Below are 18940 nucleotides of genomic sequence, written 5' to 3'. Positions count from 1 at the left end.
CCCAATCCTCTCAATGATATAACAGAAAATAACCAAAACAACTTTGTCAGATGATATCAGGTAAATATCATAAGATAGCCAATTTGAGTAATATCTATGCAAAGCAAAGGATAATTTGAATTTGAAAAAATCTTGATAAAGAGTAGGATTAAATAAAACAGCTTTGCAATGAGTGCTTTGCAGGATATGAGCAATTATTCTAAGATGTAAAGTGATGAGAGTCTCTGAATCTGACAGATATGTAACCCACTACACATGTCCCAGAACAGCTCATCTCATTTTTCTGCCAAATACTGCAGCACTAGTTTGCTCAGGACAAAACTGTGAAGTATTTGTCTAATGTAAAGAATACTTTTCAGCAGATTTCTAAAGGAAACTATTGTTGTATTTATCTACTAGACTTATGTTCTCATTTGGAAGAGAACAGTAAACGTCGGACAGGAAATGGTTGATGTACTGCGTGGACTTCTAGCTGCATAACTACTTCCGGGTGCTGCATATGGCTGCTATTCCATGACATAAAATACTCCAGCTGCTTCACCCATGGTGTCATTGTTGAGTAAATGATGCTAAAAATTGTTGAATATTAGTTGTCTGATCTGAGTGATGGATCTGCCATTATGTCTGTTGTAGCTATTTCTGTGCAGTCTTCTGAACAAAGGGCGCCGCCTTTCACTTATGGATTAGTATCATCTACTTCACCCATCATGTCAGGCAGAGTAGAAAACAGTCATTGGCAGTGTACTACCACTTGCAGGTGCATCTTCAGTATCCACACTTTAGATGGAAATTCCACTGGCGAAGAAAATCCACTGGCAGAGGAGGGCATTTGTGGATTTTCTATTGAAGTGTCTTTGTTCATGGTGCTTACATCTGCTAAGGTGAAAAAACAGGTACTGATGAGTGTCATTTCTATATTTAATGGAGATTCCAACTCTGTCTTGGCAGGGATGGAAAATGCACCACAATTTGTGTAATCCCTGAATTTTGTCTACAGATGTACAATAGAGTTACTTATAATATAAATTCAACCTGATGTTGCATTTGCAAACCTGTGATTGCAAGATGTATTTTTTTAAATCAAAGTTATCAAACATGTTTTCCACAGAAAAATGTGTCATTGAACCAAAATCAAGAGTCGGTTGTGGCTACCCAGGAATCACCAGAGAGCAGTGCAATGTGAAAGGATGCTGCTATGATGACAGCCAACCGAGAACAATCTGGTGCTTCAATCCTCCGAAGCCAAATGGTAAGGTGCTCAGAAGAATGACGTTTGTGTTTTCGTTTTCCAGTTTCTCGTAAAACAGTTGAGGCTATTTTAAAATATCAACGGTTGACTAGATTTTGACAGTGAAATTCCCCTCTTTGTGGAGTACATGCCAAATTCACATAAAACATTAGTGACACAATGGCCTCCACCATACTTTCGATGTGGTACAGGAATATTTCACTTTGAAAATTTCAGAGTTGGTATCACATGTATTGCTTTCTGTGAGAAGTTGGCCTGGTATATGATGTTCACTAATGTAAGTGGGCAACTTGCACCAGTCCAGAAAACCCTTGTGGTGAATTAAGAGGTCTTAGACAACATTTGAAGCTATGTAAGTGGTAGCTCTGGAGAGAAGCCTTCAGGGTAAGTCATGAAGGAGAGTATTGTTTTACAATATTACAATCCTATTATATAGATTAAATGAAGAAGAACCACACAATGTATTTTTTTTAAATATGTATTTATTATATACCACTATCTAGTACTTTACAGTATCTCTTAAACGGTGATGGACACTAAGCACACAATACTTTAGCAAATTAATCACAATAAACGGCACGAATGCACAGTGGACCCAGCTGGGGACCAAATCATATACTAAGAAAGTGGTATAAGAACTAAGACTCGAGTCAGGACAATGTCGAGAGGACGTAGAATCACTGGTACCCCAAGGAACTACCCACGGTGAGTAGATAGGGACCCCAAGGAGGATAGGTGCAGTGAGGGAACACTAATGCGAGCTCTGTACAACTCTACAAGTAAGTCACAGTTTGAGTTTTAAAGATTAAGGACCCTTCCCAATCTTCTCAATGATATAACAGAAAATAACCAAAACAACTTTGTAAGATGATATCAGGTAAATATCATAAGATAGCCAATTTGAGTAATATCTATGCAAAGCAGAGGATAATTTGAATTTGAAAAAATCTTAGTAAAAAGTAGGATTAAATAAAACAGCTTTGCAATGAGTGCTTTGCAGGATATGAGCAATTATTCTAAGATGTAAAGTGATGAGAGTCTCTGAATCTGACAGATATGTACCCACTACACATTACCCAGAACAGCTCATCTCATTTTTCTGCCAAATACTGCAGCACTAGTTTGCTCAGGACAAAACTGTGAAGTATTTGTCTAATGTAAAGAATACTTTTCAGCAGATTTCTAAAGGAAACTATTGTTGTATTTATCTACTAGACTTATGTTCTCATTTGGAAGAGAACAGTAAACAACGTCGGACAGGAAATGGTTGATGTACTGCGTGGACTTCTAGCTGCATAACTACTTCCGGGTGCTGCATATGGCTGCTATTCCATGACATAAAATACTCCAGCTGCTTCACCCATGGTGTCATTGTTGAGTAAATGATGCTAAAAATTGTTGAATATTAGTTGCCTGATCTGAGTGATGGATCTGCCACTATGTATGTTGGAGCTATTTCTGTGCAGTCTGCTGAACAAAGGGGGTCGCCTTTCACTTATGGATTAGTATCATCTACTTAACCCATCATGTCAGGCAGAGTAGAAAAGCAGTCATTGGCAGTGTACTACCACTTGCAGGTGCATCTTCAGTATCCACACTTTAGATGGAAATTCCACTGGCGAAGAAAATCCACTGGCAGAGGAGGGCATTTGTGGATTTTCTATTGAAGTGTCTTTGACCATGGTGCTTACATCTGCTAAGGTGAAAAAACAGGTACTGATGAGTGTCATTTCTATATTTAATGGAGATTCCAACTCTGTCTTGGCAGGGATGGAAAATGCACCACAATTTGTGTAATCCCTGAATTTTGTCTACAGATGTACAATAGAGTTACTTATATTATAAATTCAACCTGATGTTGCATTTGCAAACCTGTGATTGCAAGATGTATTTTTTTAAATCAAAGTTATCAAACATGTTTTCCACAGAAAAATGTTTAATTGAACCAAAATCAAGAGTCGGTTGTGGCTACCCAGGAATCACCAAAGAGCAGTGCAATGTGAAAGGATGCTGCTATGATGACAGCCAACCGAGAACAATCTGGTGCTTCAATCCTCCGAAGCCAAATGGTAAGGTGCTCAGAAGAATGACGTTTGTGTTTTCGTTTTCCAGTTTCTCGTAAAACAGTTGAGGCTATTTTAAAATATCAACGGTTGACTAGATTTTGACAGTGAAATCCCCCTCTTTGTGGAGTACATGCCAAATTCACATGCAAAAGTAGTGACACAATGGCCTCCACCATACTTTCTATGTGGCACAGGAATATTTGACTTTGAAAATTTCAGAGTTGGTATCACCTGTATTGCCTTCTGTGAGAAGTTGGCCTGGTATATGATGTTCACTAATGTAAGTGGGCAACTTGCACCAGTCCAGAAAACCCTTGTGGTGAATTAAGAGGTCTTAGACAACATTTGAAGCTATATAAGTGGTAGCTCTGGAGAGAAGCCTTCAGGGTAAGTCATGAAGGAGAGTATTGTTTTACAATATTACAATCCTATTATATAGATTAAATGAAGAAGAACCACACAATGTATTTTTTTTAAATATGTATTTATTATATACCACTATCTAGTACTTTACAGTATCTCTTAAACGGTGATGGACACTAAGCACACAATACTTTAGCAAATTAATCACAATAAACGGCACTAATGCACAGTGGACCCAGCTGGGGACCAAATCATATACTAAGAAAGTGGTATAAGAACTAAGACTCGAGTCAGGACAATGTCGAGAGGACGTAGAATCACTGGTACCCCAAGGAACTACCCACGGTGAGTAGATAGGGACCCCAAGGAGGATAGGTGCAGTGAGGGAACACTAATGCGAGCTCTGTACAACTCTACAAGTAAGTCACAGTTTGAGTTTTAAAGATTAAGGACCCTTCTCAATCTTCTCAATGATATAACAGAAAATAACCAAAACAACTTTGTAAGATGATATCAGGTAAATATCATAAGATAGCCAATTTGAGTAATATCTATGCAAAGCAGAGGATAATTTGAATTTGAAAAAATCTTAGTAAAAAGTAGGATTAAATAAAACAGCTTTGCAATGAGTGCTTTTCAGGATATGAGCAATTATTCTAAAATGTAAAGTGATGAGAGTCTCTGAATCTGACAGATATGTACCCACTACACATTACCCAGAACAGCTCATCTCATTTTTCTGCCAAATACTGCAGCACTAGTTTGCTCAGGACAAAACTGTGAAGTATTTGTCTAATGTAAAGAATACTTTTCAGCAGATTTCTAAAGGAAACTATTGTTGTATTTATCTACTAGACTTATGTTCTCATTTGGAAGAGAACAGTAAACAACGTCGGACAGGAAATGGTTGATGTACTGCGTGGACTTCTAGCTGCATAACTACTTCCGGGTGCTGCATATGGCTGCTATTCCATGACATAAAATACTCCAGCTGCTTCACCCATGGTGTCATTGTTGAGTAAATGATGCTAAAAATTGTTGAAAATTAGTTGCCTGATCTGAGTGATGGATCTGCCACTATGTATGTTGGAGCTATTTCTGTGCAGTCTGCTGAACAAAGGGGGTCGCCTTTCACTTATGGATTAGTATCATCTACTTAACCCATCATGTCAGGCAGAGTAGAAAAGCAGTCATTGGCAGTGTACTACCACTTGCAGGTGCATCTTCAGTATCCACACTTTAGATGGAAATTCCACCGGCGAAGAAAATCCACTGGCAGAGGAGGGCATTTGTGGATTTTCTATTGAAGTGTCTTTGACCATGGTGCTTACATCTGCTAAGGTGAAAAAACAGGTACTGATGAGTGTCATTTCTATATTTAATGGAGATTCCAACTCTGTCTTGGCAGGGATGGAAAATGCACCACAATTTGTGTAATCCCTGAATTTTGTCTACAGATGTACAATAGAGTTACTTATAATATAAATTCAACCTGATGTTGCATTTGCAAACCTGTGATTGCAAGATGTATTTTTTTAAATCAAAGTTATCAAACATGTTTTCCACAGAAAAATGTGTCATTGAACCAAAATCAAGAGTCGGTTGTGGCTACCCAGGAATCACCAGAGAGCAGTGCAATGTGAAAGGATGCTGCTATGATGACAGCCAACCGAGAACAATCTGGTGCTTCAATCCTCCGAAGCCAAATGGTAAGGTGCTCAGAAGAATGACGTTTGTGTTTTCGTTTTCCAGTTTCTCGTAAAACAGTTGAGGCTATTTTAAAATATCAACGGTTGACTAGATTTTGACAGTGAAATCCCCCTCTTTGTGGAGTACATGCCAAATTCACATGCAAAAGTAGTGACACAATGGCCTCCACCATACTTTCTATGTGGCACAGGAATATTTGACTTTGAAAATTTCAGAGTTGGTATCACCTGTATTGCCTTCTGTGAGAAGTTGGCCTGGTATATGATGTTCACTAATGTAAGTGGGCAACTTGCACCAGTCCAGAAAACCCTTGTGGTGATGTAAGAGGTCTTAGACAACATTTGAAGCTATGTAAGTGGTAGCTCTGGAGAGAAGCCTTCAGTGTAAGTCATGAAGGAGAGTATTGTTTTACAATATTACAATCCTATTATATAGATTAAATGAAGAAGAACTACACAATGTATTTTTTTTAAATATGTATTTATTATATACCACTATCTAGTACGTTACAGTATCTCTTAAACGGTGATGGACACTAAGCACACAATACTTTAGCAAATTAATCACAATAAACGGCACTAATGCACAGTGGGCCCAGCTGGGGACCAAATCATATACTAAGAAAGTGGTATAAGAACTAAGACTCGAGTCAGGACAATGTCGAGAGGACGTAGAATCACTGGTACCCCAAGGAACTACCCACGGTGAGTAGATAGGGACCCCAAGGAGGATAGGTGCAGTGAGGGAACACTAATGCGAGCTCTGTACAACTCTACAAGTAAGTCACAGTTTGAGTTTTAAAGATTAAGGACCCTTCCCAATCTTCTCAATGATATAACAGAAAATAACCAAAACAACTTTGTCAGATGATTTCAGGTAAATATCATAAGATAGCCAATTTGAGTAATATCTATGCAAAGCGAAGGATAATTTGAATTTGAAAAAATCTTAGTAAAATGTAGGATTAAATAAAACAGCTTTGCAATGAGTGCTTTGCAGGATATGAGCAATTATTCTAAAATGTAAAGTGATGAGAGTCTCTGAATCTGACAGGTATGTAACCCACTACACATCACCCAGAACAGCTCTTCTAATTTTTCTGCCAAATTCTGCAGCACTAGTTTTCTCAGGACAAAACTGAAGTATTTGTCTACTGTAAAGAATACTTTTCAGCAGATTTCTAAAGGAAACTATTGTTGTATTCATCTACTAGACTTATGTTCTCATTTGGAAGAGAACAGCAAACAACATCGGACAGGAAACGGTTGATGTACTGCGTGGACTTCTAGCTGCATAACTACTTTGGGCTGCTGCATATGGCTGCTATTCCATGACATAAAATATTCCAGCTGCTTCACCCATGGTGTCATTGTTGAGTAAATGATGCTAAAAATTGTTGAATATTAGTTGCCTGATCTGAGTGATGGATCTGCCACTATGTATGTTGGAGCTATTTCTGTGCAGTCTGCTGAACAAAGGGGGTCGCCTTTCACTTATGGATTAGTATCATCTACTGCACCCAGCATGTCAGGCAGAGTGGAAAACAGTCATTGGCAGTGTACTACCACTTGCAGGTGCATCTTCAGTATCCACACTTGAGATGGAAATTCCACCGGCGAAGAAAATCCACTGGCAGAGGAGGGCATTTGTGGATTTTCTATTGAAGTGTCTTTTTCCATGGTGCTTACATCTGCTTAGGTGAAAAAACAGGTACTGATGAGTGTCATTTCTATATTTAATGGAGATTCCAACTCTGTCTTGGCAGAGATGGAAAATGCACCACAATTTGTGTAATTCCTGAATTTTGTCTGCAGATGTACAATAGAGTTACTTATAATATAAATTCAACCTGATGTTGTATTTGCAAACCTGTGATTGCAAGATGTATTTTTTTAAATCAAAGTTATCAAACATGTTTTCCACAGAAAAATGTGTAATTGAACCAAAATCAAGAGTCGGTTGTGGCTACCCAGGAATCACCTGGGAGCAGTGCAATGTAAAAGGATGCTGCTATGATGACAGCCAACCGGGAACAATCTGGTGCTTCAATCCTCCGAAGCCAAACGGTAAGGTGCTCAGAAGAATGACGTCTGTGTTTTCATTTTCCGGTTTCTCGTAAAACAGTTGAGGCTATTTTAAAATGTCAACGTTTGACTAGATTTTGACAGTGAAATTCCCCTCTTTGTGGAGTACATGCCAAATTCACATGAAAAATTTGTGACACAATGGCCTCCACCATACTTTCTACGTGGTACAGGAATATTTGACTTTGAAAACTTTAGAGTTGGTATCACCTGTATTGCCTTCTGTGAGAAGCTGGCCTGGTATATGATGTTCACTAATGTAAGTGGGAAACTTGCACCAGTCCAGACAACCCTTGTGGTGATGTGAGAGGTCTTAGACAACATTTGAAGCTATGTAAGTGGTAGCTCTGGAGAGAGAGATATAGATTAAATGAAGAAGAACCACACAATGTATTTTTTTTAAATATGTATTTATTTTATACCACTATCTAGTACTTTACAGTATCTCTTAAACGGTGATGGACACTAAGCACACAATGCTTTAGCAAATAAATCACAATAAACGGCACTAATGCACAGTGGGCCCAGCTGGGGACCAAATCATATACTAAGAAAGTGGTATAAGAACTAAGACTCGAGTCAGGACAATGTCGAGAGGACGTAGAATCACTGGTACCCCAAGGAACCATCCAAGGTGAGTAGATAGGGACCCCAAGGAGGATAGGTGCAGTGAGGGAACACTAATGCTGGCTCTGTACAACTCTACAAGTAAGTCACAGTTTGAGTTTTAAAGATTAAGGACCCTTCCCAATCTTCTTAATGATATAACAGAAAATAACCAAAACAACTTTGTCAGATGACATCTGGTAAATATCATAAGATAGCCAATTTGAGTAATATCTATGCAAAGCGAAGGATAATTTGAATTTGAAAAAATCTTAGTGAAAAGTAGGATTAAATGAAACAGCTTTGCAATGCGTGCTTTGTAGGATATGAGCAGTAATTCTAAAATGTAAAGTGATGAGAGTCTCTGAATCTGACGAATATGTGGCCCACTACACATTACCCAGAATAGCTCATTTTATTTTTCTGCCAAATATTGCAGCACAAATTTGCTCAGGACAAATCTCTAACGTATTTGTCCAATGTAAGGAGTACTTTTCAGCAGGTTTCTAGAGCAAAATATTGTTGCATTTATGTAATAGACGTACATTCTCATTTGGAGGAGGACAGTTAATAAATTCTGACAATAAATGGCTGATTTCCTACGTGGACTTCTAGCTGCATAACCACTTTGTGGTGCTGCATATGGTTTGTATTCCACCACATAAACTACTCCTGCTGCTTCACCCATTGTGCCATTGTTGAGTAAATGATGCTAAACATTGTTTAATATTAGTTGCCTGATCTGAGTGATGGATCTGCCACAATTTCTATTGTAGCGATTTCTGTGCAGTCTGCTGAACAAAGGGAGTCGCATTTCACTTATGGATTAGTATAATCTCCTTCACCCAGCATGTTAGGCAGAGTATACATGCAGTCATTGGCAGTGTACTACCACTTGCAAGTGCATCTTCAGTATCCACACTTTTAGTTGGAAATTCTACTGGCGAAGAAAATCCACTGGCAGAGGAGGGCATTTGTGGATTTTCTACTGAAGTGTCTTTGTCTATGGTGTTACATTTGCATAGGTGAAAAAACAGCTACTGATGAGTGACCGTTCTATCTTTAACCCGTTCCATGCTGATGACGGAACCGCTCCGTCATCAGCTACGGGTGCGCTGTGCTGATGACGGAGCGGTTCCGTCTTGGCCCGCCCAGCTCGATAGAACGCTCATGCGCGGCGCGAATTCCGCGCCTGCGCTGAGCGTTCTATTGAGCGGGGCGGGCCGTGACGGAACCGCTCCTTCACGAGCACAGCTCAACCGACGCTGGTGATGGAGCGGTTCCGTCACCAGCATGCGGCCGCCACGCGGCCGCCCCGCCCCCTTAGCACTGCAGCGGAATAGCCGCCGCAGTAAAGGGGTTAATGGAGATTCCAACACTGTCTTGGCAGAGAAGGAAAATGCACCACAATGTGTGTAACCCCAGAATGTTGTCCACACATGTACAATAGAGTTACTTATAATATAAATTCAACCAGATGTTTCATTTGCAAACCTGTGACTGCAATATGTGTTTTTTATATCAAAGTAATCAAACATGTTTTCCACAGAAAAATGTGTAATTGAACCACAATCAAGAGTCGATTGTGGCTACGGAGGAATCACCAAAGAGCAGTGCAATGTAAAAGGCTGCTGCTATGATGACAGCCAACCGGGAACCATCTGGTGCTTCAATCCTCTTCAGTCGAATGGTAAAGTGCCAATAAGAAGGACGACTGTGTTTTCAATTACTGATTTCTTGTAAAACAGTTGAGGAAATTTTGAAGTATCAAACGATTGACTAAATTTGCACAGTGAAATCCCCTTTTTTTGTGGAGTGCATGTCAAATTGACATACAAAAGTAGTGACACAGTGGTCTCCACCATACTTTCTACTTAGCACAGGAAAGTTTGACTTTGAAAACTTTAGAGTTGGTATCACCTGTATGGCCTTCTGTGAGAATCTGGCCTGGTATATGAGGTTCACTAATGTAAGTGGGCAACTTGCATCAGTCAGGACAGCCCTTATGGTGATTTAAGAGGTCTTCGACAACCTTTGAAGCTATTAAGTGGTTGCTGTGGAGAGAAGCCTTCAGGCTAAGTCTTGAAGGAGTGTAAAGCAGCTTGTTTTACAAGATTGCAATTTTATATATAGATTAAATGAAAAAGAACAACACAAAGTATTTTTTAAATATGTATTTATTATATAACACTATCTAGTAGGTTACAGTATCTCCTACATGGAGATGGACATAATGCACACAATACTTTAGCAAAGAAATCAGAGTAAATAGCACTAATGCACAGTGGGCCCAGGGCGGGACCAAACCATATACTAAGAAAGTGGTATAAGAACCACGACTTGAGTCAGGACAATGTCAAGGGAATGTAGAAACGCTGGGACCCCAAGGAACTACCCAAGGTGAGTAGATAGGGACCCCATGGAGTGCGTGTGCTGTGTGAGAACACAACCATGGCTCAGTAAAACTCTACATATAAGTCGCAGTTAGAGTTTTAAAGATTAAGATCCTTTCCCAGTGTACCCTGAAGAAACCCTGTGGAAGACAGAAGGTTGGAGCCGTACCTCATCCGTGGATACCCTAGCAACCAAGTTACCTATACCAGGGAAGCCGGGTGCATAGGGGTGAAGTGGTGTCAGAAAAAACAGTTGAACCCAATGGAGGACTTCAGAACACTTATAGAAAACCTATATCTGTAGTATGTGGTGCAAGCACCAACTTACAAAGACTGCAATGGAAGGCCTATAGTTCCAATTTGAATGGTCTCCCATGGGTGGCAAAATACATGCTTCAGCCCATGGGGAACCTTTGAGGTTACCTATTCCCTGGGAACATGGGTACCATGTACTAGGGAGTGGCAATGGTACCCCAGTATCCAATCTGGGATGTGCCTAAGTACTGAGCTTACCAATTTAAGGAGAAAGCAGATACACTGGGGTCCTGATTAGCAGGATTGCAGTCAGACTAGTCATAAACAGCGTCACATCAAGCAAAAAGTGGGAGTATCCATAAAAAGCAGATCCTACTTTCCTACACAACCTCCTTCCCCCCCAAACGTAAGGAGATGAGACTAGTATTTCCCAGTTGAGTCTTCATTTTCTAAGTGGAAATATCTGGAGAGTCCATCTGCATTGGCATTGTTTCTTCCAGGTCTCTGTTCCACTGTATAGTCCATCCCCTGTAGAGAAATGGACCACCTCAAACATTTGAGGTTTTCTCCCTTCATCTGTTTGAGCCATAAGAGGTTCTTATTGTCTGTCTGACCAATAAGTGAGCGCTAGACAAGTAAGGTGTTTGCTTCTTCAGGGCCTAGACCACAGCTAAGGCCTCCCTCTTTTTGGCTGACCAACGTTTCTCTCTGGGGGTCAACCTTCTGCTAATAAAAGCTACTTGTTGATCCTGGCCCTCTGCATTGAGTTGTGACAACACTGCCCGACCCCCAAATTAGATGCATTTGTTTGGATAATTAATTGCTTAGAGTAGTCATGACTCTGCAGAATGGGAGCAGTGCACATGGCCTGCTTGAGATCATCAAATGACTTCTGATAGGTAACTGTCCACTGAACTTTATTGGGCATTTTTTTGGATGCCAGATCATTTAAAGAGGTGACTATGGACCCATAGCCTTTGAAAAATCTGTAGTACCCTGTCAGTTCAAAGAAAGCTCTGACCTGAGTCTGGGTAGTTGAAATAACCCAGTCCTGGATGGTCTGGATTTTAGTTTGCAATGGTTAAATTGGCCTTCACCCACAAGGTGGCCCAGGTACACAACCTTGTTCAGCCCTATCTGGCACGTTGTAGCCTTGATAGTGGAACCTGCTTTCTGCAGAGCCTCCAAAAATGTTTTAGGTTGGCCAGGTTATCCTCCCTGGAGGAGCTAAACACAGCTATATCATCACGATATGCTGCACTTAAGGCTTCCAGACCTGTGAGAACTTTATTCACCAGCCTTTGGAATGTGGCAGGTGCATTCTTCAAACCAAAGGGCATCACAATAATTTGATAATGCCCACTAGGGGCTGAGAATTCTCGCTTTGGTTTGGCATCCTCAGCTAATCTGATTTGCCAATATCTGGCAGTTAGGTCAAATGTGCTCATGAACCTCCCTGAGGCCAAAGTGTCTATGAGCTCACCTGCCCTAGAAATTGGATGAGCATCAGACCTAGTGACTGCTTTGAGTCCCCTGTAGTCAACCCAAATCATCATCTCTCTCTTACCACCCTGGTGTGAGGTTTTGGTAACAGAACCACTGGACTAGCCCAAGGGCCATCTGAGTGTTCAGTCACTCCCAATTCCATCATCTTTTGGATATCTGTCCTATTGCATTCTTTGACATGTTTAGGCTGCTTGTAGATTTTACTCTTGACATGTAGACTCTTACCTGTGTCCACTTCATGGCTACACAAGGTTGTTTGACTGGGTATCAGAGGGAACATATGCCTGTATTGATTGAGGACTTTCCTGCAATCAATCTGCTGTTGGTCATTGAGGCTGCCTGGCAAGGCTACACCATCAACTGACCATTCATCAGATTTGTGTGAGAGGAGATCATGGATAGGGTCACTCTCTTCCTCCTGTCTCTCATTAGTTGCCATGAGCAAGCCCATGTCAGCCCTGTCCACAAAAAGGTTTTAGCCTGTTCACATGGAGCACCCTCTAGGGACTCCTGAAAGTTCCAATGTCCACCAGGTAGGTGACCTCACCCTTTTTCTCAATGATTGTATGGGGTCCACTCCATTTATCTTGGAGATCTGCTCGGGACTCAGACTCCATCACCCACAACTTCTGACCTGGCTAGTAAACAGTCAGGATTGCCTTTTGGTCATGCCAAGTTTTTTGTAAATATTGCCTGGCATCCAGATTTTTACTTGCTTTCTTCATGTACTCATCCTTCCTGGAGTGGAGACCAAGTACATAGTCTACTATGTCTTGTTTGGGAGGTTTGAGGGGTAACTCCCATCCCTCCTTCACCACCCACAAGGGACCCCAAACTGGAAGCACAAACAGAAGTTCAAAAGACTGTAGCCAACCCCCTTCTGAGGGACCCCTGTGTAGGCAAAGAGAAAGCAAGGCAGAAGGACATCCCATTTTCACCAAAGCTTTTCTGGGAGACCCATGATCATGCCCATCAGCGTTTTATTGAACCTTTCAACTAACCCATTGCATTGAGGATGATAGGGTGTGGTGAATTTGTAATTCACACCACACTCTTTCCACATTGCAGAAATATATCTGTCAGTTAAAACCTCCTTAGGGAAACCCACCCTGCAAAAAATTCCCCATTGGTCCTTGCCACCAAAGGACTTGTAGTGGTCCTAAGGGGAATTGCTTCTGGGTGCCTATGGGCATGGTCCACCACCACAAGTATGTAACTGTGCCCCGATGCTGTAGGAGGGTTCACGGGGCCAATGTTTTCAATCCCAAACCTCTCAAAGGGAACCCCCACCACTGGGAGTGATATTAGGGAGTGATATTGGGGGGGCTTTGTAGTGCCACCTGCCTTACCACTGGCTTGGCAAGTGGTACAGGAACGACAAAACTCCTTTGTGTCCTCAGACATGAAAGGCCAGTGAAAGTTAGACACAAGCCTGTCCCAAGTTTTACTTTAGCTTAAGTGTCCTGCCAGGGGAATGACATATGCTAGAGTGAGTATGAAGCCCCTAACCATCAGATCTATAACCAGCCTCCTGGTGGCACCAGGCTTGGGGTCTCTAGCCTCTTAGTAAAGGAATCCCTCATCCCTATAGATCCTGTGGGACCCAGTGATATTCACAGCAGCCTCAGCATCAGCTTTCTGTCTTAAGGGTTCAAGAGAGGGGCAGGTTTGCAGCTCCAAATTTAAATCAGCCCTGGAAGGACCCCCTGCTCCCAAGAACTCCACCTGATCAGACTCAAGTTCATCTGGGGAATTCCCTTTACAGGGACTAAGATCAATTCCCTTAAGATACTGATATTCACTTTGAGTTTGAGGGGACGATACAACGTACCACACCTGCTCCTCAACTTAGAAGTTACCTGGTCCATTGTTCCAGGATCCAGGCCCTGTTCAGTGGATGTCAGTTTGGCTTGTGACCTGGTCACAGCAACCTCATCTGCAGAGATCCCCAATATTGCTACCTGAGTCCTAAATTCAACTTCAGCCCAGGCTGAAGTCTCCATATCTTGCCCACCAAACAACCTTCCCCATCCTCAGCCGAAATTAATAACTGCCAAGGAATGGTCAGTCCTGACATTCTTTGCATTGGTCACTTGGCAAGAATCATTTGTCCAAGAGACGCACACTTATCTGTCACCATTGTGTCACTGGCCCCTGTGTCCCTGCAGGCCATTGCCTCTGTTCCATTGTTCAAAGGCTATTATCTGTACTTGCTCAGGTTACTGGGACTGACAAGTAAGGTGGCAATATCTTGCCACCATCACAGACTAGTACAGCCTGAGCTTGAGTTCTGAATAAGCCAGAACCCACCTCAGATCCAAAGGCTAACGTCACTGTTCCCTTGTTCCCTGTATCACCACCTGCACTAGGGTGAGCACTTATCTTAGGGGCAGTGGTGGTACGAGATGTCTCCTTGGCTTTTGGACAATAAGCATCCTTTGTCCAATGGGTTTTTACCTTACAAACGTAACACAAAGGTCTCTGTTTGTTAAATTGTGACTCCCCCCAGGTTTTTTGGGCCTTGACAAAGACTCCTTCTTGTATTTACTCTTGTCCCCACCCTTATCTTGATTCACCACTATTTTCCTGGTTTTTCTGCTTCACACTGGTCCTGACCCATTCATCTGCCTTTTTCCCAATTATTGCGGAAAAGTCAGATCTGAGTCTACCAGGTACTGATGCAATAGCTGATTTTTGCTCCCTCATAATGAATTTGTAAAATCCCTCAAAATCATGCACTTTGCTGCCAAGAAACTAACCTTTCAGAGCCTTAATAGCACTATCCACAAAGTCTACCTAGTCCTGATTCCCTGCTTTCTGCGTATCTCTGAACGTAATACTGTATTTTTCAGTGATTTAGCAAAACCCATTAATGAGAGCACTCATCAAAATGTAGCAATTGTAAGCATCCTCTTCTCTAACAGCGAGGAGCTTATCTCTACCTTTGTCAGCAAAGGAAAGCCAGAAGATAGCTGCCCACCGCTCTTGAGGGACCCTCTGTACTTTACAGGTCCTCTCTATATGTGGATATCATCCCCAACATGGTAGGGAGAGACAATCTTGCTTAGGTTCCTATTGTCAAAGGAATGTTCCTTAATTCTAGGTACACTGTTGCTGCCACCTTGGAACTATTGTCTTAATTTCTTCCTAGCCTTCTGGCTTCTAGGGACTCTGTCAAGGGCCAACAGTTCTTTCCTGAGCCTAAGCCTAGCTTTCTCAAGTTCAAGCAGTTGGTACTCCCTATCAAAAGAGTTCCCATAGTTACTAGAAATGAAAGTCCCTCCTGATCGTTTAGAAGAATTGGATTTTAAAGAGGAGGATCTAGACCTCATGGGTCTACTCTGCACCTTCCCAGGAGGTTCAAAAATGTGCACTGTTGGAACTGGGGGTCTCTAGTTGGCTGAGGCAGTTACCTTCGTCCAAATAGGGATCCTTTCTTCTAGTCAGGTAAAGGAGGGACACCCTCTTGGATAATCCCTCCTCACCCCCTGGTAGCTTGGCATGAGCAACCAGACTTATCTTCAATGCAATATGTAAAGTATTTGCAACCACACTCCCAGTGACACAGTGATAACACCCCAAATGGACACCACACTGATGCATGAAAGGAGCTGTATCTTTATTAAGATGAAAAATACAGTAAGAAAAAAACGATAAAAATCCAACATATGCATATTTGTAATATTTCCCATTGCCGGTTATTAAGCCAACAAACACTTGTATGTTCCTGCGGTATTAATGGGCAGTTCAGAATGTTCAAATGCAGTCCTAATGCAATGCTATGCAGTTTGTAATGCAGCTCGTATTATCAGACTAATGTAGTTCATAATGTAAGAACAATGCAATCCTCAATTCAAGTAATCAGGCAGTTCATAATGCAAGAAAAGTGCAATCCTCAATGCGTGTAATCAGGCAGCTCGTATCACAGGAATAATACAATCCTCAGTGCACCTAATCAGGAAGTTTGTAATGTACGTATAACACAATCCTTAATGCAAGTAATAAGGCAGTTCGTAATGAGAGAATTATTCAGTCCTCAATGCACGTAATCAGGCAGTTCATAATGCAGGACTAATTTCAGACTAATCAATGCCATTAGCGCGGGCACCACTAGGCCCCAACCACAGACAACAGTCCTGAACTTTCAAGGGCTGCCCCGGTGCTGCCGGGCCACTCGAGAACTCAGTGCATCTAACACGATGCAGTGGGAGAGAGTCGGGAGCACTCTTGTACTCCTCCTGCATGCCTTCCCAGGCCACACACACTTGCAGCTCCCAAGCCTTATCTGGGGGATGCGCTGCCTCTCTCTCTCACTCTCCCCGCTCGTTGGTTGTCCTGCTGAGCGCTCCCGATGACAACGCAGCTCCGATGCATGGCGATGCTGTAGCCAGACAGGTTACGGCACTGCCTTCTCCATTGCTGATGATCTTGGGAAAATTCCTCTTGCAAACAATGATCACAATTACCTCACAACTTTCTTAGCTTTATGAAATCCTTCAGCACATTGCAGCTTGGCCCAGCGCCGACGATCTTAATCCGCAGCCTCCGTTAAGATGATGGCTAGGCCACAAGCCACTACACAGCAGCGTAGAAGATGATACACGCTGCGGGGGCATTGCTGTCATGGGCCACTTTCCAACCAGCACAAGGAACCCCACGGCAGTCTCAGGCTGAACACGCACAAAGCGTCGCTGAGACTTGGTTGGGTTTCGGCCCTCACAGTCCCGGGGCAATGCTTACAAAGGTCTCAGGCTGCAAAAAGCACATGCACACAGTGTCACTGTCGTTACGGGAAAAGGTATACACAATCAAAGTCACTGGGACCTGGGTGTGTATCGGTACAATTAGGAAAGGGGTCCAAGGAAACAAAAGTTTAGAAACAAGGTGAACAGTTAAATGCAATAAATCTCTACAATGCAGCATAAACAGAAAAATATACACTTGAGAGAGTACACCGTTATTTAATCACAATGTACCTGCATGTTAGATACATAACATAGAAAAATCATCACTACAGTCAGAAAAATATTATTGGTGCCCCAATGGGTGAGGGAGGGGAATAGGTGTAAGTGAGAATAAGTGCAAGGATTGGGAAGGGTTAAAGTGCCGGTCATGTGACCCTTGTCAATAAACATTAAGCACTGCCTTCAGCAGAGAGGTCAGATTGAGAAAGCAACAAATGTCCATAAGTACAACAAAGCCATGCTCCATACGCCTACATAAATATCTTCTGGTCGTGGTGTAAGCTGGCCGGGGGATAGTTTGTCGACGTTTCGACCCCACATAAGTACTAGCTATCTGTGTAACCTTAAACGGGGTCTTCCTCAGTACAGGGGGAGAGTGGAGGGGCAAAGTTCCGTGAAGTAATCATGGAAGGATGAACAAAGGAGCTCCATTCCAAGGAGAACAAATGGGGCAATGAATGTATGAGGGCCATCGAAAACGCTGTAAAGCCGCCGGTAGAGGTCAGCATCATCTGCGTGCAACATTGAAGCAGACGTCCCTTGAAAAGCCGTGTTCTTTGGAAACAGACAGCCGCGTGCAGTGCGAGCCGGATTAAATGCCAGAAGAACAGACGATGCGCGCATGCACATCGTCTCACGCTGAATGCGGAGACTGGCAGAGAAAAAAGACTTGAACTAGGGGTGAAATAGACAAAGACCCCTAGTCTCGAGTGAAAAATAGTAATTTACATATTTAAGATGGAAAGATTTACACAAAACAGTGGAGTTACAATAATAACATTGTGAACCAGCATTATTGATAATTGATGGAACACGTAGCTATGCTTGTGAGCGAGCAATATACAGACTAATTGTGGCTGCGGAAGTGCCCTTTACACAGTGGAACAGGTATTGTGGTAATCGATGGATCAGGCAGCTTTATGATTAAGTAAATACAGAATAAATGATACAAAGGTAATAGCAAAGTCATAATGTGGTGTAACATCAGACCACATACCTCTCAAACATGAACAAAAGGCATCTAATGCTCACCGGCTGGTGTAAATCAAGGGTTCATTTCAAATGGCAAGGGAAATTCAAGACCAACAATATGCATGGGGGTGGGCAGACAAAGTACATAGGATGTGGATAATATAACTCTGTATGTCAGAGTGTAACTCACATATCGTGGAATGCAGAGATTTGGGATGTCCCTCATAGCAGAACAAATGTCAATGAGTACCTCTACCACAGGAGGATAAAGACGTTGATAGAAACAAATACACCTGTTCCCACCTCCCAGGGATAAGAGGAAGGTCTTCTATGGGCAGAGCATGGCTAGCTGTGCATGGCTACTATCTATTTAATTCAATCCATTGTTTAAAGTCAGAAGTTGACATCAATTTGGATTCACAAATGTTCAGTATCATGCCAATGCCGCCCCATCTAGGTCCAAAGTGGCCTTCTCTAGGCCAATCCATTGGAAACCCTCAGGGGCATGACCTGCTCTTTTGAAATGGTCTACCAGTGGTGCACCAGGCACCTCGCAGCATATCCGGCTGCAGTGCTGGAGTATCCGTGCTTTGATCTTTTGTTGAGTTTGGCCGATGTATATCATGCCACACTGGCAAATGATACCATAAATGACATGACTAGTATTACAGTTGGTGTAGGTCTTGAGGGCAATCGTATGCTGGTTGTGTTTGAATTCTCTGATCTAAATGTTGTGGTCGCACTGGCCTTGCATAGTCCACATCTATCATGG

At 42.2% G+C, this 18940-nt stretch overlaps 1 protein-coding gene across 1 annotated transcript in view; it reads left to right on the top strand.

Annotated features, from left to right (window-relative positions):
• The window catches only part of LOC147725264 (uncharacterized), a 533626-nt gene that overhangs the window by 230264 nt on the left and 284422 nt on the right, over nt 1-18940 (top strand). The window contains exons 11-15 of the mRNA XM_086918228.1: nt 1109-1249; nt 3178-3318; nt 5247-5387; nt 7314-7454; nt 9628-9768. Coding sequence (XP_086774354.1) covers nt 1109-1249; nt 3178-3318; nt 5247-5387; nt 7314-7454; nt 9628-9768 — 705 coding nt within the window. The remainder of the gene's footprint in view (nt 1-1108; nt 1250-3177; nt 3319-5246; nt 5388-7313; nt 7455-9627; nt 9769-18940) is intronic.

Source organism: Lissotriton vulgaris, chromosome 4_1, assembly GCF_964263255.1.
Source record: "Lissotriton vulgaris chromosome 4_1, aLisVul1.2, whole genome shotgun sequence".
Classification (NCBI taxonomy): Eukaryota; Metazoa; Chordata; class Amphibia; order Caudata; family Salamandridae; genus Lissotriton; species Lissotriton vulgaris.
Note: the sequence above shows the minus strand (reverse complement) of the source record. Positions and strands in the feature narration are given on the sequence as shown.